Source organism: Crinia signifera, chromosome 1 (assembly GCF_055691185.1).
Source record: "Crinia signifera chromosome 1, ASM5569118v1, whole genome shotgun sequence".
NCBI lineage: Eukaryota > Metazoa > Chordata > Amphibia > Anura > Myobatrachidae > Crinia > Crinia signifera.
In genome coordinates, this window is record NC_139217.1 from 80,226,896 (window position 1) to 80,254,626 (window position 27,731).

The 27,731-nt window shown below is 41.4% G+C and overlaps 1 protein-coding gene across 2 annotated transcripts in view; it reads right to left on the reverse strand.

Annotated features, from left to right (window-relative positions):
- Positions 1-27,731, reverse strand: part of CNGA1 (cyclic nucleotide gated channel subunit alpha 1) — a 71,670-nt gene that overhangs the window by 13,063 nt on the left and 30,876 nt on the right. The window contains exons 2-3 of one of the 2 annotated variants that reach the window (XM_083167951.1): positions 2,373-2,487; positions 531-647 (exon numbers count right to left, since the gene is read on the reverse strand). In XM_083167951.1, the coding sequence (XP_083024077.1) occupies positions 531-647; positions 2,373-2,476 (221 nt within the window). In that variant the 5' untranslated portion in view covers positions 2,477-2,487. The remainder of the gene's footprint in view (positions 1-530; positions 648-2,372; positions 2,488-27,731) is intronic. The other variant, XM_083167953.1, reaches the window with a different exon arrangement.

The window sequence follows — 27,731 nt, forward strand, 5'->3', positions numbered from 1 at the left end:
ACGTGAGAGAGACGTCATTCTAAATGGAAGAACTGGGTCAGTATGCCATATGACAGGGTAGACATAAGGGCCAAATTTGCACTATATGTAATATAGTTTATTTTGCTTAAACAATCAGTCTTCAATGCATGGAACTGTAATCATCAATAGGATTAACTATTGATTGTGTTTAATGTTCATTATGGAGCCCACGTGTGATGCAATGGATGGATGGTTGGTTGGTTTATTTGAAATATTACCCCCCAGGAGAGCTCCCAGAGAGAAGATACTGCTGATCACCGAGGGGCAGGGGCTTCTTAGCATTAGGCCCAAAAGATGAGAAGGTTCTCTGCGAATGGTGTCTTTCCACCCACATCCCATCCAATTCAGGAGAAGGTGGCCAGCATGCAGGAAGTAGGATGTAACCTCCTCCTTCAGGAGTCCGTGGGACTCACCATAAACTCTGGAGTCTCCCGGAGAGGGGACAAGTGTGCGTAAGACAACTGTAAACAGAAACAGCTTAATGCTGCCTGTACAGATCTAGTACTTACCGGTGTAGTGTTGCAGTCACCGCATGTACACGGTTCTTGCTTGAGTATATGCTGTAACATTTTACATGTCCTGCTGTGTTTACTGCGCCATTGCTCTCTTCTTGCTTATTTAGAAATCTGATTTTGAACAAGATAAATAGTACATACTGTAAATGCTGTTTATAAGCTTATACAACTGTCATTGCTAGTGATGAGGAGTTTCAGTGGTTCTTACAGTTTTCTTGGGGCATATCTATTAAGCCTGGTAAAGAGATAAACTGGAAATAAAGTTGTGATCAAGTAGAAGAAGATAATGCACCAGCCAATCAGCTGTGTTTGAAATATGACAGTTGGGAGTAGATTGGCTGGTGTGCTATCTCTTTCCACTTTATCTCTTCACTAGGCTTAATACATCTGCCCCAATGTTTGGGCTGCTGTGCAACCTATTGGTAAGGGCAAAGCTCATGTGTAATGGTGGAATTGTCTCAGTGGTGATCTGCGCAATGTGTTATTGGCCTGATTTGGGAGAGCAAAATCTTTCTCTGGACAAAACCATGTTGCACTGCAGGTGGGGCAGATGCAGGGGTTAAAGTGGGGAGAAACGGGGAGGGAACAGAGTTCCACCACCTCTCTCTGCTGTTTATTCTTAGGTGCATCTCCATAAAAAATAATGTAAAAAATAAGATAATAAATACTAATTGTCAAGGGGAATAGAAGGTGATAACATTTATACCGGTGAGGACAGTCTAAACCTATTTACATATTAGTTGCATGTACAGTATCTTAAGATCTGTAACATCTTTAGACTGAATTTCTGAATTAATTACATGATTGTGTAAAAGTAAATTGAATAAAATTATTATTATTATTATTTTTTACTGTTTATGTTGGATTAAATTGTGCTTCATAGCAATTTCAACTGCATCTTCCAGCAATCAGCTCAGTGTTGTGACATCTCTATTCAAAAGGTACATGATTTACAATATATCAAGACTGAGGTTTGGGAAGATACCTACAAACCTTGACGTGTAGTGGGCATCCCTCCCTTATCCTCTTCCAGCATCACCAACTTCCAATTGATATTCGGAAAGAAGGTGCATGCAAAGAAGATTGCAAAGGCTCTGGAACATTGTGCAGAGTATCCCCCATAACCAGAAAGATGGTACTATGGAAGCTTTGCATAATGAGGAGAACCTGCCGCACTGACCCTGTGAGGTCGAAGCTTTGCATAGTGAGGAGAACCTGCTACACTGACCCTGTGAGGTTGAAGCTTTGCATAGTGAGGAGAACCTGCTGTACTGACCCTGTGAGGTTGAAGCTTTGCATAGTGAGGAGAACCTGCCGCACTGACCCTGTGAGGTCGAAGCTTTGCATAGTGAGGAGAACCTGCTGCACTGACCCTGTGAGGTTGAAGCTTTGCATAGTGAGGAGAACCTGCTGTACTGACCCTGTGAGGTTGAAGTTTTGCATAGTGAGAAGAACCTGCTGCACTGACCCTGTGAGGTCAAAGCTTTGCATAGTGAGGAGAACCTGCTGCACTGACCCTGTGAGGTCGAAGCTTTGCATAGTGAGGAGAACCTGCTGCACTGACCCTGTGAGGTTGAAGCTTTGCATAGTGAGGAGAACCTGCTGCACTGACCCTGTGAGGTTGAAGCTTTGCATAGTGAGGAGAACCTGCTGCACTGACCCTGTAAGGTTGAAGCTTTGCATAGTAAGGAGTACCTGCTGCACTGACCCTGTGATGTTTGGCATGGTTATGCAGTGTGGGACCAGTGGCCAATGGGCACTGCACACCCCACATCCATTATAGATGGGAGGCAGCAAAAACAGGAATAGCCTTGCTAAATTAGATACAGTATGTACCTGCATTCACCATTTTCCATTCTGTTGATATCTTCATCCATGTCCTGTATTGATACTTTAGGGACAGTGCCATAAGTATGATGAGTATTAATTAATTTGGCCATTGTATAGCTGCCTAAAGAAAAAGAAAAAAGATAATGAACACAGGCTGACTTTTATTGAGTTATCTTTGATACTTTCTCTATAGAAGATGTTACAAGGTATGTGGTACATTATACTCTTTCCATAGCCTCTTCTATCACCTCTATCACCGTGGTACTACACCTGATGCTACATTCTCCATCACCCTGGTACTACACCTGATGCTACATTCTCCATCACCCTGGTACTACACCTGATGCTACATTCTCCATCACCCTGGTACTACACCTGACGCTACATTCTCTATCACCCTGGTACTACACCTGATGCTACATTCTCCATCACCCTGGTACTACACCTGACGCTACATTCTCCATCACCCTGGTACTACACCTGATGCTACATTCTCTATCACCCTGGTACTACACCCGATACTACATTCGCCATCACCCTGGTACTACACCTGATGCTACATTCTCCATCACCCTTGTACTACACCTGGTGCTACATTCTCCATCACCCTTGTACTACACCTGGTGCTACATTCTCCATCACCCTGGTTCTACACCTGATGCTACATTCTCCATCACCCTGGTACTACACCTGATGCTACATTCTCCATCACCCTGGTACTACACCTGATGCTACATTCTCCATCACCCTGGTACTACACCTGATGCTACATTCTCTATCACCCTGGTACTATACCTGACGCTACATTCTCTATCACCCTGGTACTACACCTGACACTACATTCTCTATCACCCTGGTACTACACCTGACACTACTGTACATTCTCTATCACCCTGGTACTACACCTGATGCTACATTCTCCATCACCCTGGTACTACACCTGATGCTACATTCTCCATCACCCTGGTACTACACCTGATGCTACATTCTCCATCACCCTGGTACTACACCTGATGCTACATTCTCCATCACCCTGGTACTACACCTGATACTACATTCGCCATCACCCTGGTACTACACCTGATGCTACATTCTCCATCACCCTTGTACTACACCTGGTGCTACATTCTCCATCACCCTGATACTACACCTGATGCTACATTCTCCATCACCCTTGTACTACACCTGGTGCTACATTCTCCATCACCCTGGTACTACACCTGATGCTACATTCTCCATCACCCTGGTACTACACCTGATGCTACATTCTCCATCACCCTGGTACTACACCTGATGCTACATTCTCCATCACCCTGGTACTACACCTGACACTACATTCTCTATCATCCTGATACTACACTTGGGGCCTAATTCAGGTTGACTCACTGAGCAGCGGTCATTCGCTGCCTAGCAATCCCATAAACGCAGCCTGCACAAATTCGCACCCCCTTACCCCACCAGCCCTGGTTCCATGCAAGGGGATGTGTACGCGAAAATGTGAATAAAGGGGAGAGAAATCATTAGATGGTCGTGGACCATCTAATGACTTCTCTCCCCTTCGGAAATAACTCAATAGAGTAAAATATTTTCCATAGGAAGTATGGAATTAATAGTTTGTTATAAATAAAACTTTGATATGTTAGCATTGCATTAATTATTGTGCAAAGTCTAAAAACGGTGACTTTTAAAATAAATATTTACAGGTTAGTTGAAATTAGGATTTTCATTAATTCTTTATGATACATAAACCCCCCAAAAATTAATACCTTATCAATTGTTATATGAGTTATAGGTACAATGGTACAAAATTGACTGCAGCTGGGTCTCTGTTTCAGAGTCTACCAATCTCTCCAAACATAATCACTATACATACAAGAAATACGGCTGTGGCCGGATAGGCTGTGCCCTTAGTTTAGCTGTGGCCCTGTATTGAAGTGGGCCGTTTTAAAGTGGGAAAACGGAGTCATAACTACTAGCGTTATACCTGCGTTACACCGAAGGAAAACTGAAGGCAAACTACTACAAATCAACAAAAACACACCTGGGGCGAAATGTAATAGGGTGTGATTTTTTAGACATGTGCGATTTTTGGTCAAAAACGGCCGAAATCGCACATTTTCCGAAAATCGCACATTTAATAGGTTGAAAATCGCGGTAAAAAATCGCACTTTTTACCGCGAAATCGCACTTTTAGAAGTGCGATTTTTAGTCACATTTCAATTCGCATCCAGATGTTTTCCCATTATAAAGTATACAACTCGCAAATGTAATAGGGTGCGATTTTTGGTCAATGTTACCAAAAATCGCAAAAAAAATAGACCAGGTTCTGACAGGCGAATTTGACAGAACCATGCACAGATCATTGAGATCTGTGCATGGTTCTGTTAATAAAAATGTGTAAAAGTGTTTTTATAAAAAAAAAACGGCGTGGGGTCCCCCCTCCTAAGCATAACCAGCCCCGGGCTCATTGAGCCGGACCTGGTTCCAAAAATACGGGGGAACAAAAAGCATAGGGGTCCCCCGTATTTCTGAAACCAGCCCCGGACTCTTGGACCGGTCCTGGTTCCAAAAATACGGGGGACAAAAAATCTGGGGTCCCCCGTATTTTGAAACCAGCACCGGGCTCCAACAGCCCGCGGTGTCATGCCACAGCCGGGGGACACTTTTTATACAAGGTCCCCCGGCCAAAACATGAGCACCGTGGCTGGTCAGCCTTGGACGGGGTACCTGGAGGAGTGGGGACCCCCCCAATAAAGGGGTCCCCCCCCCCCAGGCTTCACCCGTCCAGGGCTGAAGCCCGGGGCTGTCACCGGCGTCCGTGGCCAGTGGACGCCGGCCTGATAGGGTTAAATCCATCATACATATCATTACATTGCTTTTTACCGGCGAACTACAAGTGCCAGCAGACCTCCCCCGCATGCTGGGACTTGGAGAACCACAAGTCCCAGCATGCAGGGCATTAATGGGCCCGCTGGGACTTGTAGTCCACCTGTAAAAAGAATGTTTATAAAAAACACACACACAGAGAAGTACAAGTTTATTACACACACACACCTCAATTTTACACCAGCGTTACTTACCATTCCTGGATCCAGCGCTGGTCTGGCTGCTTTACAGCCGGCTCCCCCCGCACTGACAGGCAGCGGGGAGAATCGTCTTTCTCCGTTGCCTGTCACCGGCTTTCTCCGTAGCTTCTGTAGCTCTGTCCCAGTGCTACAGAGGCTGAGAGCGTGATTGGCTGAGCTACAGTATGCGTCTCCATGGAGACGCATAGCTCAGTCCTGATTGGCTGAGCTATGCGTCTCCATGGAGACGCATACTGTAGCTCAGCCAATCACGCTCTCAGCCTCTGTAGCACTGGGACAGAGCTACAGAAGCTACGGAGAAAGCCGGTGACAGGCAACGGAGAAAGACGATTCTCCCCGCTGCCTGTCAGTGCGGGGGGAGCCGGCTGTAAAGCAGCCAGACCAGCGCTGGATCCAGGAATGGTAAGTAACGCTGGTGTAAAATTGAGGTGTGTGTGTGTAATAAACTTGTACTTCTCTGTGTGTGTGTTTTTTATAAACATTCTTTTTACAGGTGGACTACAAGTCCCAGCGGGCCCATTAATGCCCTGCATGCTGGGACTTGTGGTTCTCCAAGTCCCAGCATGCGGGGGAGGTCTGCTGGCACTTGTAGTTCGCCGGTAAAAAGCAATGTAATGATATGTATGATGGATTTAACCCTATCAGGCCGGCGTCCACTGGCCACGGACGCCGGTGACAGCCCCGGGCTTCAGCCCTGGAGGGGTGAAGCCTGGGGGGGGAGGACCCCTTTATTGGGGGGGTCCCCACTCCTCCAGGTACCCCGTCCAAGGCTGACCAGCCACGGTGCTCATGTTTTGGCCGGGGGACCTTGTATAAAAAGTGTCCCCCGGCTGTGGCATGACACCGCGGGCTGTTGGAGCCCGGTGCTGGTTTCAAAATACGGGGGACCCCCAGATTTTTTGTCCCCCGTATTTTTGGAACCAGGACCGGTCCAAGAGTCCGGGGCTGGTTTCAGAAATACGGGGGACCCCTATGCTTTTTGTTCCCCCGTATTTTTGGAACCAGGTCCGGCTCAATGAGCCCGGGGCTGGTTATGCTTAGGAGGGGGGACCCCACGCCGTTTTTTTTTTAACTTTTTTTTTTTTTGCACAAAAGCGCATTTATAAAAATGCGCACATTTTCATGACTGAAAATGCGCACATTTTCATGACTAAAAATCGCGGCAAATCGCGGCAAATCGCATTTTTTTGCCGCTAATTCGCATCTCATTACATATGCGAATTCGCGGCAAAAAACGCGATTTTTAAAGGTGCGATTTGGTGCGATTTTTTTTTAGTCTAAAAAATCGCACCCTATTACATTTCGCCCCTGGAGTGCATTGATACCTCAAGAGTATGTAATTCATCTCCAATATGCTCTCTTTATTTCTGTGTTATGCAAACTCTTGTATGATTTGAAAAGTTCTGATTTAATGAATTGATTGTAATTGTTATTACTTGTTTGGGGACGTTGTTCAGTGAAGCATAGTTTAGTGTTGCATTCTGCCTGATGTCTACTCAAACACAGTGCAAATTATCTCCTTTGACCATTTGGCCGTTAGTGTTCAGGTGTAGCCTGACCTGAACAGACTCACTATATTCTTAGAATTAGTGACCTGCAGCTTTTCTGAACAGTAAAAAAAATAAAAACAGACATTGAACAACATCATCAAACAGGTAATTTCAACTTTAGACTTCGATTTTGTACTGTATGAACATGGCTAGGAATAACAGATGCACAGGCAACATTTTTAAAACTACAGTATGTGTGCAAACGCTAGAAGCCTAGGAGACAAAATTCCTGATCTAATTGCAATAATGACAAGGGATGACCTAGACATTGTGGCTATCACAGAGACATGGTGTAATGAGAACCATGGCTGGGACATAACTATACCAGGATACAATTTACTTAGGAAGGATAGAATGGGAAGAATCGGAGGAGGGGTAGCAATGTATGTAAAGAAAAGCATAAATGCTACTTTAATACAAAACATTGAAGAAAAAACTGAGGCCCTTTGGGTGACCATAGAAATGGGGGAGAAGGACATTATTCGTACTGGGGTCATCTATAGGCCACCAGGCCAGGGGCAGGATTTGGACAGGAGCCTATTGCTTGATGTCACTAAAATGGCTTTAAAGGGAGAAGTCATAATCATGGGAGACTTTAATCTTCCTGATGTGAATTGGGAGGAGTCTTTTGCAAGATCATCTACAAATGGCAAATTTCTAAATTCCCTACAGGGAGCCTCTCTCAAGCAATTGGTGAGGGAGCCTACTCGCAAAGACTCAATATTAGATTTAATACTCACAAATGGTGACAGGATATCAGACATATATGTGGGTGAGAACCTGGGATCCAGTGATCATCAAGCAATATGGTTTAGTATCAAGGCAGGGTCCAACTCCAGTCACACAAAAACTAAGGTGTTGGATTTTAGGAAGGCTGACTTTGCAAAAATGGGGAGATGTTTAAGCGACTCATTAGCGGATTGGATGAACTTGAAAGGAGTGCAGGAGAGGTGGAGAAAATTAAAAAGTGCAATACTAAAGGCAACGGACCTTTGTATCAAAAGGGTTAAGAAAAGTACCAGGAATAGGAAGCCAGTGTGGTTTACTAAAGAGGTATCAACTAGCGTAAAAGCAAAAAAGATGGCCTTTAGGACATACAAGCAGACTCAAAATAATAATGACAAAGAAGTGTATCTTGCCAGACGCAAAGAGGCTAAGAAAGTGATCAGGCGTGCCAAGGCACAAGCTGAGGAGAAAATGGCTCAGTCAGTAGATAAAGGAAACAAAACTTTTTTTAAGTATATAAGTGAAAGGAGAAAATCAAATGGAGGAATAATAAGACTGTGGACAGACACTGAGAATTTGGTGAAGGGAGACAAGGCAATTGCAGATCATCTAAATAATTACTTTTGCTCTGTATTCACTATAGAAGGAGAAGGGAAGGGACCACAGTTAAGTTGCAAGGACATTCATAAAAATAAGGTAGATGGAGGTACATTTACTAGGGAGAAATTCCTAACAGAACTTTCAAGACTGAAAGTGGATAAATCAATGGGGCCAGACGGAGTGCATCCAAGGATACTAAAAGAACTAAAAGATGTGTTGGTAGCGCCATTAACAGATTTATTCAACCAGCCACTAGATACAGGTGCAGTTCCAGAGGACTGGAGAAAAGCAAATGTAGTTCCACTGCACAAAAGCGGAAGCAAAGAAGAAGCAAGTAACTACAGACCAGTGAGCCTTACATCAGTAGTAGGGAAAATAATGGAAACACTATTAAAAGAAAGAATAGTGGAATATCTTAAATTAAACAACTTACAGGATCCAAAACAGCATTGTTTTACTGCAGGGAGATCATGCCAAACAAGTCTCATTGACTTTTTTGACTCCGTGACCAAAATACTAGATGAAGGGGGGGCTGTAGATGTGGAATATCTAGACTTTAGTAAGGCATTTGACACTGTCCCACATCGCAGGCTGCTAAATAAACTTGAAAGTGTGGGATTGGATTATAAAACAATTAAATGGATAAGAACCTGGTTGCAGGATAGGAAACAGACAGTTGTAGTAAATGGAGTGCATTCTATGGAGGGACATGTTACCAGTGGAGTACCCCAGGGATCTGTACTTGGACCAGTGCTCTTTAATATCTTTGTTAGTGACATTGCAAATGGTATTGAAGGGAAAGTATGCCTTTTTGCAGATGACACAAAGATATGCAACAGAGTAGACACACCAGGAGGGGTAAATCAAGTGACTGATGATCTAAGTAAACTTGAGAATTGGTCAAGAGAATGGCAACTACAGTTTAATGCTAAAAAATGCAAAATTATGCACTTGGGACTCAAAACCCAAAGGCTCAATATAGTATCAAGGGTACTATAATGGAAACTACTAAGGAGGAAAGAGATCTAGGAGTCACTATTTCAAGTGACTTAAAGGCAGGGAGGCAATGTAACAAAGCAATGAGGAAGGCTAGTCAGATGCTTGGTTGCATAGGGAGAGGAATCAGTAGCAGAAAAAAAGACGTAATAATGCCACTTTATAGGTCATTGGTACGACCTCATCTGGAATACTGTGTCCAGTTCTGGAGATCATATCTTCAGAAGGATATAAATACATTGGAGAGTGTACAAAGAAGGGCAACTAAAATGGTTCATGGCCTACATCACAAAACTTACCTGGATAGACTAAAATATCTTAACATGTATAGTTTGGAGCAGAGAAGGGAAAGGGGGGACATGATAGAAATCTTCAAATATATCAAGGGTTTTAACATAGTACAGGTGGGAAATTTTCTTCAAAGGAAAACAATTAATAAAACACGAGGACATGCACTGAAACTGGAGAGAGGTAGGTTCAGTGGAAATGTTAGGAAGAATTACTTCACAGTTAGGGTAGTGGATAAGTGGAATAGCCTCCCATCAGAGGTGGTAGAGGCTAAGACAGTAGAACAATTTAAACATGCTTGGGATAGGCATATGAATATCCTTACAAAGAAATAAGGATTAAAAAGAGTTGAGTTTATCTGAAGGGTAAAAAAAAGGGTCAGACTAGATGGGCCAAATGGTTCTTATCTGCCGTCAAATTCTATGTTTCTATGTTTCTAAATACACCAGCGCTGTCCTATTAGAACCCAAGGTTTTAAACAAGAATTCCTATAGGGTATTTAAGTACCACTGATGAAAATAATCAATGTCGCAGTTTCATCATTCACATTCACCCACACCTTGAAAAAGGGCACTTAGGTGCCAGAAACATGTGGGTCAGTTGAGGGTACACCTATCATTGTTTGAGACCATTTGTCTTTTTCCATCTGTTTTCCACCTTCTTCTATTCTGGATACTGAAGAAGGGGTGGATGGTCTCTACAGTGAGGTGTTTTTTAGTATTTTTTATCTTGTATTTTTTTATGTGATTTGTCCCTGGTTGTCCCTGTCCAATTGTGGAATAAAAAAACGTTTTTACAAGCTTCGTCCTATCTGAATATCCTTGAGTACATTCTGGCAAAGGAGGAGGTCGCAAAGATACCTTTTGAGGCATAGAGGGCCTCTGTTTGAGGTGAGTCCATGTTATAAGGGGACGTGGTGTACAGGTGTTACCGTAACCTGGGAGAATCACCATTAAAGTAAATTGTAAAGAAACCTTGAATTGAAAATAGGGCCTTATATTAAGGTCAGTCTCTGTCTATGAGATTGTGTGATCAAGGAGTCGTGTCTTCATTATTCATTATTCATTATTCATCAGAGGCACAGAAGGCAGATCCATTCATTGAATTATCAGATTGTAAAGAAAACTTTTCGTGCATATAGGGCACCTCCACTAGGTCAGTTTTGAGGTGAGGGGTGCCGGATGAATGATGAAACTGCGACATTGAGTATTTTCGTCAGTGGTACCTAAATATCCTCTAGGATTTCTTGTTAAAAATCTGGGGTTCTAATAGGACAGCGCTGGTGTCTGTATTTCTTGTATATATAGTTATATGAGTTATGCCATGCAGAAATCAATTGTCAAAATCAAACATATGAGTTATATTAATTTATAATAATAATAATAATAATAATTTATATTTCATTATATAACATAACATTTAACTTATTACTTTGTTTTTTAAAACAAAACAAACTGCTAATGGAAGACTAGTACTCTGTAGGGTTATGGTATATATCAGTGGTTCCCAAACTATGTGCCGTGGCTCCCTGGGGTACCTCAGGACACTTGCAGGGGTGCCACAGGTTGGTGGTCCAGGACCAATTAAAATTATATATGATCAATTATTTATGGACAAAACCAGTGCTGGTGGCTGCCAATCATAAAATCTGTGTATAATCAGAAGCAAATCATGCGCTTTACCACATAACTGAACCTGAGAATCGCATATAAACTCAAACTACTTAATTTTATATATATTTTTTTGGGACTAGGGGTGCCGTGGACAAATTCTGATACTCTAGGTTGCCGTGATCGAAAACGATTGGGAACCCCTGGTACATATGATAGATTGACTCTGTCACGTTTTGGGCGACTTGTGGAGAGCCAGCTGCAGAGTAATGGAAGTGGGGCTCTTTGATGTAACTATGTTGCATGGGCGAACAATAGTGACAGTTATCGTAACAAATGAGACCTTAAGAATAATAATACTGAAAGAGTTTGGGGTTTAATGAGCAGTCCTTATAAATACACTGAAAGAGATGAATTGATGGAATGATATACTGAGAAAGAGTTGAGAAATGAGTCAATGATAAATCGATGATGAGATGATAATAAGATGATGACTTTATGTTGAAGGAATGATGCAACGATGGTTCAGACAATGGTGAGTAAGGTTGTGACTGTCGTAGCGCCAGGGGGCTCTGAGACCAAAGGAGAGGACAACCGGTCATGCGGTGACACCAAACACCACCTATGGGATGATGCCCAACGTCAGCCTCTGTTCCTTTAAGTGGCTGGAGAGTCCTGGATAACTTTAGCTTGAAGCAGTAGACGACCAGCAAGGTCTGGAGCAGAGATACCTCCGGAGAAGGTAGGGGAGTCAGGCTGCAGCAAGGGAATACCGCAGTGAAGCTGATATCAGGAAGACAACATTGTACTGACTGGTTTGCAGGCCCAGCCTGCGAGGTTTTACGTGCTGGGCTCAGACCTGATTGGATCTTTAGTGATGACTTCACAATCAGGGCTGGCTTGAGGATTCAGGATAACCAACAAGATGGCCGCCGCCATACAGGAGACATGTTCGGACGGCAGGGAGACAGGCTACGCGAGTGCGCCCAGGCCAGCGTTTGTCAGGATTGCGGCCTAAGAGAGAGCAGACGCCATCCTGGTGGATTTCACCTCGCGCCCTCGTACACTAGGATGCCGCAGGCCAGGACCAGCGCCGGGAGCGGAAGAAAGCTCACCGGCGGAGGGTGGAATGCCAGCACACTGCAGTCCGTGGCCAGTGCCGGAGGTGAGGGTAAGCGCCATGGCGTTTGTGACAGACTGTAGGTCAACAGTCATTAGATCGACCACTAATGGTCGACAGTGGTTAGGTCGACACCTTTAAATGTTTGACATACTGTGCAAAGCATTGGTTAGACCACATCTAGAATATGGAGTACAATTCTGGGCCCCACACTATAAAAAGAAGATCATAAACTGGAAAAAGTCCAGAAGAGCAACAAAGCTAATTTAGGGAATGGAGAATTTAAGCTACGAGGACAGATTGAGCAATTTGGGACTGTTTACACTAGAGAAGAGACGTTTAAGGGGGGACATGCTTAACATGTACAAATATATCAGGGGCCAATATAAGGAACTGTCAAGCACCCTTTTTACTGCAAGGAAGGACTCTAGGAAATGTGGGCATGAGTTTAGATTAGAAGAAAGAAGATTTTGTTCCCTTAGAACAGGGGTGGCCAAAAGGTCGATCGCGATCTACCCGTCGATCGCGGAGGTCCCGCGGGTAGATCGCGATCAAATTCCCTTCCCTGTGCTGATTGCTGAAGCCTCTGACAGAACAGAGGCTTCAGCGTTCCCAGGGATGCTGTGCGCGGGTGCACATGTGACGTCACCCGCGCACTGTACTTTGAGCCGACTGGAAGGCTCGGCAGCAGTGGGCGTCCGTGGGACAGGCGCCAGGCAGAGAATGGAGGCTCAGCAGCTGCAGGATGGGAACACAGTGTGTGTGGCATCAGACAAACTGGAGGCTCAGCAGCGGCGGGACAAGATTCTGAGCACAGCGCACATTGGCAGCACGGAAGCTGCACACAAGCGGCAGGCATCACAGTAAGTTTTTACTTAATTGCACTTGCATGTGATGGGATAATTTTGTCCACAGGTTTTTGTTTTTTTTTATTGTTGTGTTATGCGGTGGGAGGGGGAAGGGGCTCTATTTACAAAGTTCATCGCAATTGCTGCCTGTGATAAAGTTGTGTGCCCCCTTAAAAAAAAATAAAGTATATATATATATATATATATATATATTTTTTTTTTTAAGGGGGCACACAACTCCATCACAGGCAGCAATTGGGATGAACTTTTGTAAACAGAGCCCCTCCCCCTTCCCGCCGCATAAAAGAAGTTTGCGTCATTACGTGTTGTGTACCATAATGTGAATTTTAGCTCATTCCTTGTGGCACAATGTAAAGTTTGCGGCTCATTCCGAGTGTCAGTATGTGAATATCAGGCACATTCCCTGTCTCAGAATGTGAATTTCAGCTACATTCCCTGTGTCAGAATGTGAATATCGGGCACAGTCCCTGTGTCAGAATATGAATTTCGGCTACGTTCCCTGTGTCAGAATGTGAATATCGGGCACATTCCCTGTGTCAGAATGTGAATTTCGGCTACGTTCCCTGTGTCAGAATGTGAATATCGGGCACATTCCCTGTGTCAGAATGTGAATTTCGGCTACATTCCCTGTCTCAGAATGTGAATATTGGGTACACTCCCTGTGTCAGAATGTGAATTTTGCGGCTCATTCCGAGTGTCAGTATGTGAGTATCGGGCACATTCCCTGTCTCAGATTGTGAATTTTGGCTCATTTCCTGTTTCAGTATAGGAATTTTGGGCACATTCCCTGTTTCAGTATAGGAATTTTGGGCACATTCCCTGTGTCAGAATGTGAATTTCGGGCACGTCCCCTGTCTCAGAATGTGAATTTCGGGCACGTTCCCTATCTCAGAGTGAATTTTAGCACATCATGTGTGGCGTACTGTAATGTTACGTGTGTCTCATTACGTGTTGCACAATGTGTAAGGGACGGGTTATATTTTACGCAGTGGTAGATGCCGGTAGATTCCCGGTAAGTAAGTGTACAAAAAGTAGATCCCGGGTTGTAAAAGTCCGGCCACCCCTGCCTTAGAAGGAAAAACTTTTTCACGGTCAGGGCAGCTAAACTATGGAACTCTCTTCCTGGAGAGTTGGTGTCGGCTGGCACCTTGAATACGTTTAAAATAAGGTTGGACAAACATTCATTGATTAAAAACATCCAGGGGGACAAATAAGAATCATAACCTGTCTTTAAAAATATCAGAATACACTACATATAACAAGGGATAAGCTAATTATACCTAGGTGGAACTCGATGGACGCCAGTGACGTGCGGTGAGGTCAGTGGCTGGTGAGGCACTGGCTAGCATCAGATGCGGAGCACTGAGGGAGGGTTGGAATAGTGGTGCAAAGCAGGGAGGGAGTCATGGTGCATAGCAGAAATGAGGGTTGGAATGGTGGTGTGGAGCAGGGAAGGAAGGTGTGAGTAGTGGTGCAGAGCTGGGAGGGAGAGGGAGTAGTAGTTGCAAGAAGTACCATTTAATGGCTGCCACAGTGCAGATGGCCTCACCTCTGATATGACAGCTGGAGTCACCATCCACCTTGACCAGTGCCCAGTGGGGATCACTTTACCAGTGTTCAGAGCAGAGCTTAAAGTGGTCAATAGGTGGTGAAACTCATTCTCCCTGACCACCCCCCACATCCCCTTTCCAGTAGGTAGACCCTGGACAGATGCAAGGGTGTTTGGTGCCCCACCTTCCATCATCTTTAAAGGAACAGTACGTGGCACAAAAAAGGGATGTGTTATCACAAGAAAGGAGCTGGCCACACAACAGTATAAGTAGATAAGGCACACTTTTTCTTCAAACTAATTGGTTTTGACAGGTCCACGCCCCTTTTATACAGTTTGTCCACGCCCCCTTTTATTTAGTTTGATATCAAACGTGATAGCGTGTGATAGCTCGTATCACGTTTGATATCAAAAGTAGTATAAAATTAATATTAACCCCCGTATTAAAATATAATTGGTTTGATACTGTAACTTCATACACTGATATTGGTTATGTGAAATAACACATATATAAAGTACGCGATATCTTAATCAGCTGGAAGAATTTCTAAACATAATGCTAAAAAAGTTGTTAGAAAAATATGGTATACAACAGATATATAATTCGTAGAAATGTAGATCTTGTTTTATATCAAATTTGATTTGTGTAGGATGTCTCGCAACGCCGATCATCAAAACAGCCGGCTGAAAGCCAGTTATTATAACGTATTAAAGCCGGGGAGTTTTTGCGGTTTTGATAAATATTATAAAGCTTTGAAAAATAAATTTAAAAGATCCGATGTGAGAAAATGGTTACAAGAGCAAGACGCGTACACATTGCACAAACCGGCTAGAAAAAACTATAAAAGGAATATGATATGCGTATCGGAAATAAATTTAAAAGATCCGATGTGAGAAAAAGTAGATCTTGTTGTATACCATATTTTTCTAGGAATATGATATGCGTATCGGATATAAATCAACAAGGGCAATGTGATTTGGTATAGCTCATAGATCTTTCACAGTGAATAATACAGGCAGATCATTACCAACTATAATAACACTTACCTTAGAACGATCCAAAAAGCACTACAACGAAGTGCCTGACCAAGCGTGTATCAAAAAATAAAAAATAAAAAGTTATATTCCACACGATAACTTCCACAGCATCTAAGGACCTTCTTGCTTTTAAAATAAATGAAATATCCGCGTACATAACAAAGAGGTCTGGGTATACATATGTTATGCATTTAAAGATACAGAGCCATTCAGTCTGGGCCTGACATGTTGTAGGCATTTAAATTTAAAGACACACAGCGTGAGAAATATAGTGTTACTTTTAGAAAGACATCAGATATGACGGATGATTGTAATTTTCAAAAGTAATTTTAAACACCGGATTCCATAGTCTTTGAAGACGTTGACATTTACGTATGACGCAATTAGCGTAGACAGCACAGCAGGGCTGGTAACAATTATATTCATTAGAAAGCACATACCTCTGAAAAAAACATTTTCACACGGCTAACCGTTTAATTAGTTTAGACAGAACAAAGAAAGGCCATGAAATCTTTGCAACAGAGCATGAGTGGCATCTAGTGGCCATGTATTGCAGTTGCAAGCAAGTTCCAGACGGAGCTAGAGACTACAGAATTAACTTATATATTATATTTAACTGAACATTAACCCTGAACATTATCAATGCTGATAAATAAAGGATCTATATAAAGTATATATATATATATATATATATATATAGCTATATACAGTATATATATATATATATATATATATATATATACAGTATATATATATATATGTGTGTAATGTGATGGTAGCATTATATTATGTGATGAATAAAATATGGATAATATGTTATATTATTTAAATCAGATATATATATATATATATATATATATATCTCAATCAAATTACACAGGTGTAGTGGATAAGGTATATATTTTAAATTAAAAAGCATACACATACATATACAACAAATCTGTTGATCAATCATATAGAAGTCCAGATGGTATTTGTAAAAAGATTTATTCGGGAATCTTCCAAAATGATGACAAAGGCCCATATATATATAGGGCTTATGTATGCTGTTGTTGATGGTGTGCCATATCTGACATTTATTTAATAAGAATAAGGGTTTTTATTCAGGGGGGCAATTTAGTGGCATTTTATCGAGCTAAATATTCTGAACACAGCTGTGTTTTGCACAATATGCTATGTTATTTAAATCAAATATATATATATATATATATATATATATTTGATATGCCTGTCTATGACTTTGGAACACAACTCATGAATATTCAAATGAGACAAATGCAACACAGATGTGTTAACTGACTGAAACGTATAAATATGTTCTCCATGGGACCAGACAACTACCAGGCATCTGTCACACATTGAGGTTGAAGGTCTTCACACACACACACACTATTCAAGACAGAGAACTTGAAGTTTTGACTTGAAGTTTTGTTCCAGAACAGAGGGTAAGTCTAATTTAATTTTCTAAATATATATATATATATATATATATATATATATATAGTTTGCGGCTGTATGCATTGTATTGTAATGTATTGGGAGTACATGCTGGCATACTGGCGGCTTGTGGTTAATCATTTATTTAGGAAGTGATTAGTGTATTGTGGTCTGTACATTATACATATTGCTTTTAAAAACACTTTAAACAATCTTAAAATATAGTTTGCTGCTGCATTCATTGTATTGTAATGTATTTGGAGTACATGCTGGCATACTGGCGGCTTGTGGTTAATCATTTATTTAGGAAGTGATTAGTGTATTGTGGTCTGTACATTATACATATTGCTTTTAAAAACACTTTAAACAATCTTAAAATATAGTTTGCTGCTGCATTCATTGTATTGTAATGTATTTGGAGTACATGCTGGCATACTGGCGGCTTGTGGTTAATCATTTATTTAGGAAGTGATTAGTGTATTGTGGTCTGTACATTATACATATTGCTTTTAAAAACACTTTAAACAATCTTAAAATATAGTTTGCTGCTGCATTCATTGTATTGTAATGTATTTGGAGTACATGCTGGCATACTGGCGGCTTGTGGTTAATCATTTATTTAGGAAGTGATTAGTGTATTGTGGTCTGTACATTATACATATTGCTTTTAAAAACACTTTAAACAATCTTAAAATATAGTTTGCTGCTGCATTCATTGTATTGTAATGTATTTGGAGTACACGCTGGCATACTGGCGGCTTGTGGTTAATCATTTATTTAGGAAGTGATTAGTGTATTGTGGTCTGTACATTATACATATTGCTTTTAAAAACACTTTAAACAATCTTAAAATATAGTTTGCTGCTGCATTCATTGTATTGTAATGTATTTGGAGTACATGCTGGCATACTGGCGGCTTGTGGTTAATCATTTATTTAGGAAGTGATTAGTGTATTGTGGTCTGTACATTATACATATTGCTTTTAAAAACACTTTAAACAATCTTAAAATATAGTTTGCTGCTGCATTCATTGTATTGTAATGCATTGGGTGTGCATGCTGGCATACTGGCGGCTTGTGATGTGCGGTCTGCTGACCACGCATGGATATGATGGGGTGCGGCAGTAGCTTTGTCGGATCACCTGTAATTAATTTTTATTGGCTGAACTATAGAATACAATGTCAGGATGTATTCATAGATGTTTTTTTTTTTTTTTTTTTTTTTGTGAGAGCGTTAATAGTATTATGCGATTTTGTGCACGCAAATTTCGTTATGGATACTTACAGTTATCTTTTATTATCAACAGGGATTGTTGCAGAAATTGACTTTGAACTATAAATATCACCGCAACTTAAGCTACTGTATCAATTAAAAAAACATCAACATGCAGGTGTGTATATGATATTTACAATAGTTTAACAATATCTTATTGTATTGTTATTTCAACTTATTATTATTTATTACAGAGAAAGGAATACAAAACCATTAATGCAAATAAAATAAGTCTCAGAGATTTTCAAGAGTTGCCCAGCTTCCAACAGCCGTCAAATGAGCAGACAAATACATGTAAGTTTACAGATCAAAGACACATTGTTGTTGCTAGGGCATGATTTGTTAAGGCACAGGGGGGCTATTGACGGTGGTTATAAATGTTACTCTGTTGGTGTTAATTATTATTACCAGGCTCAGATGTGTTAGTCACAGGTTCTGTTAAAACAAGCGCCCTATTGGTATTAATGTTACACGTGTTGATTGTATTTTTCGTTCTACAAAATTGTTGTGTTAATTTTTATTTTATTTTTTATGTATATATTATTTTTTATTAAATTGTTAATCCCATAAATCAGTTTCAGATGTCACAAATGACGCATCTGAAGTTGGATCATATGGTTCGGATTTCACAGCCGGTCCGGATCTGACGACATTCGAAAACCCATACGCAGCATACTCTGATTTGTCCGAATCGCAAAAATGTAGGTGGTCATAAGCCATCAAAAAATGTGATGTATGTTAAAAAATGTGATATATTATTATTTCCAAAAATATGTCTCTCTCTCTCTCTCTCTCTCTCTCACGATATCTCGCGCGCACTCTCTCGATCTCTCTCATATATATATATATATATATATATATATATATATATAGCCTGTTATATTCATTTTTATACCGCCTGTGATATTAATGTGTTATTTGTTCTCTGTTAGTATCACCGATTATGTCGAAAGCTGATGCAGAACACATAATGGATGATCTCTGGAATTTACCATCGGCAAAACACTATAAACAGCTATACCAGACCCCGGCTATACAAGGTGAATTTTGACATATGGCTAGCGGTGTTTTTATAATGTGTTTTTGTGTTAAATGTTGCATATCGACGCAAAATCATGAATAGTGTCCACAGGAGTTGTTGTTATCATGACTTAAATGGCGTTTTTTTTTTTTTTTTTTTTCTCAAGTCAGCGAATGTGTCGTTAATTGATAATATATGTATTACAGATGCTATAGCTAGCCGGTATGAACCTACGGTACCTAGGGCCGATACGTGTGAAGCGGGTCCATCCGGATACAGAGAACTGACATCGGGTGTTGGATCAAACGCCAAACAACACAACAGCTTGGCTAAAGGCGCAAAAAGAGCCCAGATCAGCGATCAAGCTTTCTGGTCATTGTTTAAAGGAACCATGCCGGCACAAACCTTTGACAAATACCCGTGTATGTTTATTTATTTGGTTTCTTATATAGCACAACATTTACCATTGTTCTTTACAAATGGGAACCACAGGTGTTAAACAGCCTGTGTAGACGTAAGCCGACAAGGAAGGTGGGGTTAGGAGGTGGTACTGAAAGTGTTATAAAGCGACTGTCTTTGTGGCCGCGTATGTGTAACTAAAACAGTGTGATTTTTATTACAGTAGGAACCACGCCAATGGAAAGATCTGGCAAATATTCAGGTGTGTAATGTAATGTTTATTTAGTTTCTTATATAGGACCGCGTTCATCATTGCTCTTTACAAATGGAAACCACAGGTATTAAACAGACTGTGTAGATGCAAACCGACATGGAGGGCTGGGTGTTTTGGGAGGCGGGCCTGAAGGTGTTATAAAACGGTTGTCTTAGTGTCCGCGAATGTGTAACTAAAACATTGTTATTTTTTATTTACAGCGGATCCGCGACAATTCGCAAAAATGATAGCCGCGGCCGGGGTTGCTCAACCACTCAATGCTGAAATGGATGGGGGAGAATCCGCTAAAACGGTGATCGAGCCACAACGCCAAGAAAATGTATCAAGGGCCGAGATCATGGCCACCGAGCGCGACGATTTCAAGCCAAGCAAGCGGAGAATTTCAAAAAGTCGAACCGATCAAGAAAACAATGCCGATTTATCAGACCTTAAAAGAAGGTTGAAATATTCGGAAGGTAGACCCACGAGAAAAAGAATTGCATTACAAACAGTGCCAACCGTGAGTAATGTGGATTACCCGCACGCATTTACAACACCTGCAACACCCACTGAATCCGACATTGACATTGCCGGTAATACAAAGACTGTGAAGACTCGTAAAACTTTACGACTGTCAAGAGAGAGATACACGCCGCTGACGGATGATGATGTCATCGTGATTTCAGACACGCAGGAACATCATACTGCAGAAACGCAAAGCGTGGTCAGTAACACGACTGCAGCTACATTATCCGCTAATGATGAGGACTTAAATGGGCAAACATTTTTTATCACCCCTAGTGAAGAGTCAGTCTCAGATACACCACAGAATGATGATGAGGCTGTAACATCTGTAGCCGGAATCCCTGATAAAGTAATGGGTGATGATTACACAAAACTACCCAGTGTTTTTACCACGGTCGGCGAGGCAACCGCATCGGGCGGTGCGGATGCCCCGCCGACCGTGGTATCGACAGACATAGTTGATGGGGTTCAGAATGTGGAACAATTAGGACAAGATGCGGAAATACAATACTACGCGGTCATGGGGAGGATGCGTGAGCATATAGGGTACATGCGTAGAAATGTCAACTCCCTGTTGAACCGTATAAAAGATGAGCTTTATGGTTCAAAAAAGAAGCCAGAGATCATTAAAGAACTTGTAGAAATGTACATGAATGTAACATCAAATCATATATCAGAGACCGTGAGGACTAGGGATTTTATTAAAGCGAACATGTATCATTTTGCCGAGATAATTGAAACGGATCCGTGACTAGGCATGGTGGGGTATGGGTTGAAACGTAATTTACATGTGTGTAAAAAAGCCCCAAGAATTAAAGCAAATGTACCGTGCAAAATCTCACACTTATTTCGCCGTTCGAAAATAAAACAGGCTTTAAAATGCATATACAGGCTGAGAAAGCGTAAACAACACAGGGGGCGAGGCACACCCCCATCCCCGTGTGCACAGGCTGACAAATCACCGGACCAACCATTACCGGGTGACGCGGCGTCACCTGACAATGTTGAACACCCCGCAACGCCCATGCATAATGACATAGATGGGGTTGCGCCACCCGGTAATGGTGAAGGTCGGCGAGATGTGTACTTAGAAGCTGTTAACAGGTATGAGCGACACCATCCTAATTTCAGAGCTATTGAGTATCATAATCATTTTCAATTTGTTAATTTGGAAAGAGTTACATCATTTGCAGAGGGTGTTGAAGCCGTACACAACGCTATACAGGTTATGATTGATGAATTCATGGTTGGTGTTGACCCTAATGATCGTGTACAGTTAAGATTGGAGGGGGGTGGTTTACACAACGCCATCTACTCACACCGAAAGCCGCAAGAATCATTAGACGCTGTCAGTTTCTTGAATCAAATTACAAACACACTTCAAAGTAACGCTGAATTCTTATTAGGCACGGGTTTAAGGTTTGTGATCACTGTTTTTAGAAATAGAGCGGGTGGGGCCCTAACTGGTCGCGGCCTTAGACGCATTCCATACAGCTTAATTATAGAAAGGCGCAGAAGACACCTGTATGATTTCAACAATACACACAATTATTTGTGCTTTGCGGCATCGATCTGCAAACTTCTGGATAAAGGTAATGCCACAGACGCTGAAATACACGATCGGGCGCTTCAAATTCATAAGGATTTGAAACTATCGATCGATAAAGCAGTCAGCTTTAGCGACGTTGCTGTTTTTGAAAAAACACTTAAAAACAAAAATTACAATATTATATCATAATAATCGTTCTTGGCATTACTATTCTTCAGATTCGCGCTACGGTGATACCCTGTATGTATTATATCACGATTCACACTATTATGGCCTGATTAATATCTGCGCATTTCTCGGATCGAGATTTTTCTGTTCCTTATGTAATCGAACTTATGAGCGCAAAAATAGCCACGATTGTCTTTTCTTTTGTAAGGCTTGTCACAGACAAGCGTGCGCTGATGATGGGGCTTCCGCATTAAGATGTTCGGTTTGTAGGGTGTTTTGCAGATCGCGTGAATGTTTAGAGGAGCACAAATCCTTAGCTTTAGATCGCAAAATATCCTGTCTTGAACATGTTTATTGCGACAGGTGTTGTCTCTACCGTCGCAGGTCTCATGAGTGTCAGGGGCTAAAGTGTTCCACTTGCAAGGCATATGTTGATGGGTTTGCGGATCATTTGTGTTACATACAGCCCATCAAAGCGGAAGAACCCACCACAAAATACATCTTTTATGATTTCGAATGCATGCAGGAGACAGGTATACATATACCAAACTACTGTTACGCTCTCACATTAATGGGTGAGAAATCCTGGGAGTTTAAGGGCAAAGGTTGTATCGATGATTTTGTAAAGACGTTCATGAAACCAAAATTTGCGCATTACACATTCATAGCCCATAACGCTGGGCGGTATGATGCGTATTTTGTATTGAACAAGATCATCAAAGAACGGTATACTGTATCCCTCATCTCTAATGGCGGAAACATAATGTGTATCACAATAAAAGATCTGAAGATTAGGTTTATAGACTCTCTCAATTTTCTCCCCATGAAATTGAGCAGATTTCCAAAGGCCATGGGATTTGATGGCGTTAAAGGTCATTTCCCGCATTTTTTTAACACAGCCGATAACCAAAATTACATAGGGGGCATGCCCTCAATAGAATATTTTGGCCTACAACACATGATGCCTGAGGAGGCCGCTGATGTTACAGAGTGGTACGAAAAAAACAAACACAAGGTGTTTAATTTTCAAAAAGAATTAATACGATATTGTAAAGAGGATGTCAGAATATTGCAAAAAGGGTGCGCAGCTTTCAGATCAGCCGTTATAGCCATGACAGAACAGGAGTTTGTAATAGCGGCTGAGAAAAAAGATGTAGCCGTTAAACGTCACGTTGATCCATTCCAACTGACGACTTTAGCGTCGGTTTGTATGGCTATGTATCGTTGTAAATATTTACAGGCAAACACATTGGCTCTTGTACCGGGTGATAACTATCACAAGACCCAGAAGCGTTACTCAACACCAGCCATACAGTGGTTAATGTACATAGAACACAAAGAAGGTGTGAGTATAAGACACGCTTTACAAGGTGGTGAGAAGAAAGTCGGTAGATACAGTCTGGATGGTTACGCCGTGATTACCGGCGTGCCAACAGCTTTTGAATTCCAGGGGTGTTTTTATCACGGTTGTGACAACTGTTACAAAGACGATGATGAAAACAATCTGACTAAAACAACCTACGGTCAACTGCGACACAAGACACAGTTAAGGATACAATTCCTTAAACGGTGTGGATTTCAGATAAGGGAGATGTGGGGGTGTGAGTGGAAGAAAATGAGGGAGACTGATGAGGAGCTTCAGGTTTTTCTGAAAGGTTTGGAAATCCCTGAACCCTTGGATCCTCGTGATGGTCTTTATGGCGGACGCACTAACGCCATAAAACTTTATCACAAGACAGAGTGCGATGAAAAAATACACTATTTTGACTTTACTAGCCTATACCCATTTGTCAACAAGACCAAGACATATCCTATACGTCACCCACGCATCATTTATAAGGACTTTGATGATGTCACAAAGTATTTCGGTTTTGTTAAATTAAAAATTAATCCTCCGCGAGGCCTTTTCTTTCCAGTTTTACCGGTTAAAATGAATGGTAAGTTAATGTTTCCGCTGTGCCGCACATGCGCCGAATCTGGACAGTGTGAGCCGTGTGTTCATGACTCAGAAAACCGCGCCCTAACCGGTACATGGTGCACAGTGGAGATAAATCTTGCTATAGAAAAGGGGTACAAAGTGTGTAAAATCTATGAGGTGTGGCATTTTGATGAGAGATCTGATGATCTGTTTTCAGGTTACATTAAAACACACCTCAGAGATAAACAGGAGGCTTCTGGTTACCCTGATTGGTGTACAGACTCTGTGAAACAACAAGAGTACATAGACGCGTATCAAAAAAATGAGGGCATAGCTTTAAGACACGAACACATAAATGTCAACCCCGCCAAAAGACAAATTTCTAAATTGTTTTTAAACTCATTATGGGGTAAATTTGGTCAACGTAGCAACATGCCCAATACTTGTCTAGTGACAGATCCTGATAAGCTTTTTGAATATGCCTTTCAACCACACTATGAGGTGTCTGCTTTAGACTTCATAGACTCAGAAACTGTTATGGTCAACTGGAAATACGCCAAAGACCATTATACCAGATCTTCAACAACAAATATATTTATAGCAGCATTTACCACAGCGCACGCCCGCGTCGAGTTGTACAACCTATTGGATAGATTACAAGATAGATGTCTGTATCACGATACAGATTCTGTAATTTTTGTCAGCAGGCCCGGTGAGTGGAATCCGCCATTAGGCGATTATCTAGGGGAGTTGACCAGCGAACTACCATCTGGTACGCATATAACAGAGTTTGTTTCAGCCGGCCCCAAGTCATACGGCTATAGACTAAGCAACGGCAAGACGAGCCTCAAGGTCAAAGGTATAACGTTGAATGTTTGTAATGAGCAGCACGTTAACTTTGACAGTCTGAAAGAACTGGTCTTAGATTATCCTTTAAACCCCAAAGGCGAGGATCAGAAAAAATTTGTGACCAGGCAGCCCGGTATAGTACGTGTGAAAAAGTACTGGCAGATTGAAACCCGTATGCTGCAGAAAACGCAAAAGTGCGTTTACACTAAACGTAACCTCACGGATAATTTTACAACCCTACCATTTGGTTATTAAGATGGATATCCGTTTTCAACACCCCTTCTCCTGTATTTTAGCCGGACCCTCCAATTCGGGGAAAAGTTATTTTGTGAAAACGCTAATACAACACGCATCCACACATATGACGCATGTTCCTGATAATATTGTTTGGTTTTACACCTGTTGGCAACCGATATACGACCAACTTCTGAGTGCTCACCCTGGTATGCGTTTTATAGAGGGGTTGCCCGAGTCATTTAGCGACGACCAGCTTTTTCCCCCTGATAAGATTAATTTAACGGTGATAGATGACTTGATGGATGCAGCGAGTAATAATTCTGAGGTTGAGAAAGCGTTCACAAAGTATGTGCACCATCGTAATCTCAGTGTCATGTACCTTGTGCAAAACATATTTTGTCAAGGTAGAAAGAGCAGGACTATACATTTAAACACAAAATATATGGTCCTGTTTAAAAACCCCAGGGATAAAATGCAGGTTAGCATTCTGGCTAGACAAATGTACCCATCAAAATATCGTTTTTTTCTTGAAGCCTATGAGTCCGCTACGGAGCCACCATACGGTTATTTACTGGTTGATTTAAGAAACAATGCCCTTGATGATTATCGTTTACGAAGCGGTTTATTTCCCCCCGACACACCAGTAGCTTATGTTGTTAAGAAGCGGGGTTCTAAATAGCTATAACCGCGCATCCTATAGTCATTCATTACCACTTCTAACCGCTGTGAACATGTCGACCAGGATAAGGCGTAATTGGGCCCTTTTAAAAACCCTCATTAAAGCCAAACCGGCCCAAAGAAACGCTATATTATCCAACGCTTCAAACGATTTGGTGACAGCCATATGTGAGATTGCTCTCAACACGCTTAAAGGTAAAATACCCCTGTCACAGCGCCAGTTGAACTACCTTAAAAAGAAGAGGAACCTTATAAAATCGCTTTGTAATAAGAAATGCGCCATTGGGAAAAAGAAGAGGTTGGTGAAACAGTCGGGTGGGTTTATCGGATCGTTGCTAGGATTTGCCATTCCATTAATTACCGGACTACTGTCTAATCGTTGATGGAATACGCTGAGAAAATGTATCTGGTCCCCCAGCAACAGATAGACCGTTTAAACAACAAACCAACCGGCGATGATATACGCAAAACAGCCACGCAAAGCCTAGATGCTGAGATCATAAGTATACTACATAATAATGCTTTATCAGAGTATGAAAAGGCAAAACGCTACACAGCTGTGTTACAGAGATACCTGGTGTTGAGTAAACAAACTGATAGAGAAATGTCAACTTTAACGCTTTTATCACCCGGTGCAAATGCTGTTGAGGATACCGCTAACCCTACACAAGATGATGCTACCGACGCTGTTTACCACGATGTCTTGAACAGTGTTAATGCGCGGTATAAAAAGAACTGTGAAATACTAATGAGTAAAATGGTTCGCTCTAAAGACGTTGCGAATTGGGACCGCAAGGGTGTGTTTATGTATAAAGGCGTCACAGTGCCAGGATCCAATGTGTTAGACTTGATAAGGGGTATCACGCAAAATCACAGCGTGACGAGTCATAAAATGCCTAACGGTTGGATTGAATTTATGCGCGCTATGGCTGAGTTGAATATCCCGTCCACTGTAGTTGGTAATGCATCAAACAGATTACAGTTAGATCGCTTAAAAGCTGAAATCTACGATGATGAAATTGGCAATGTAAATATATCCTCCCCAATACACAACATTAAAAAAAGTCGTATAAATGTTTTAAATTCCCCCGGGTTAACAACGCCACACGGCTACTTACTACCGAGGAAAAGATCCGTAAATCTGTTTCAGGATTCGCAGTGGTTGAACCTTTAACATATAACTAATTTATAATGTTTTTATACAATGTATTTTTGTGCGTTTAATTTGTACGATGACGTTTAATTTGTATTGTATCATGTATTTAGTGTATTGTTTTAACTGTAAAGTTTATCGTGTTATTCGTGATTAACTTGCTGTAAATACATTTTGTCTGTACCAATAAAATAAGATTATGATTTATAAAATGCTGTTTTGTTCTTTGATTCTAATCAGTTTGTCTGCAAAAATGTACAATCACACGGTATAAAGTTCAATAAGCAAGATTTTTTAATAGAAAGTAACCATAAGCAATGTACATACAGCATTTCAATCACAACATTAGTTACAAGTTACACAAACAATTTTGTATTACACATGTTGGTTACTGGTGACACAGGACTGTATACAGTTACCCGTATATCGACTCAAACAATGACTTCTAGGGAGACGTCTTACAAAGTTTGATA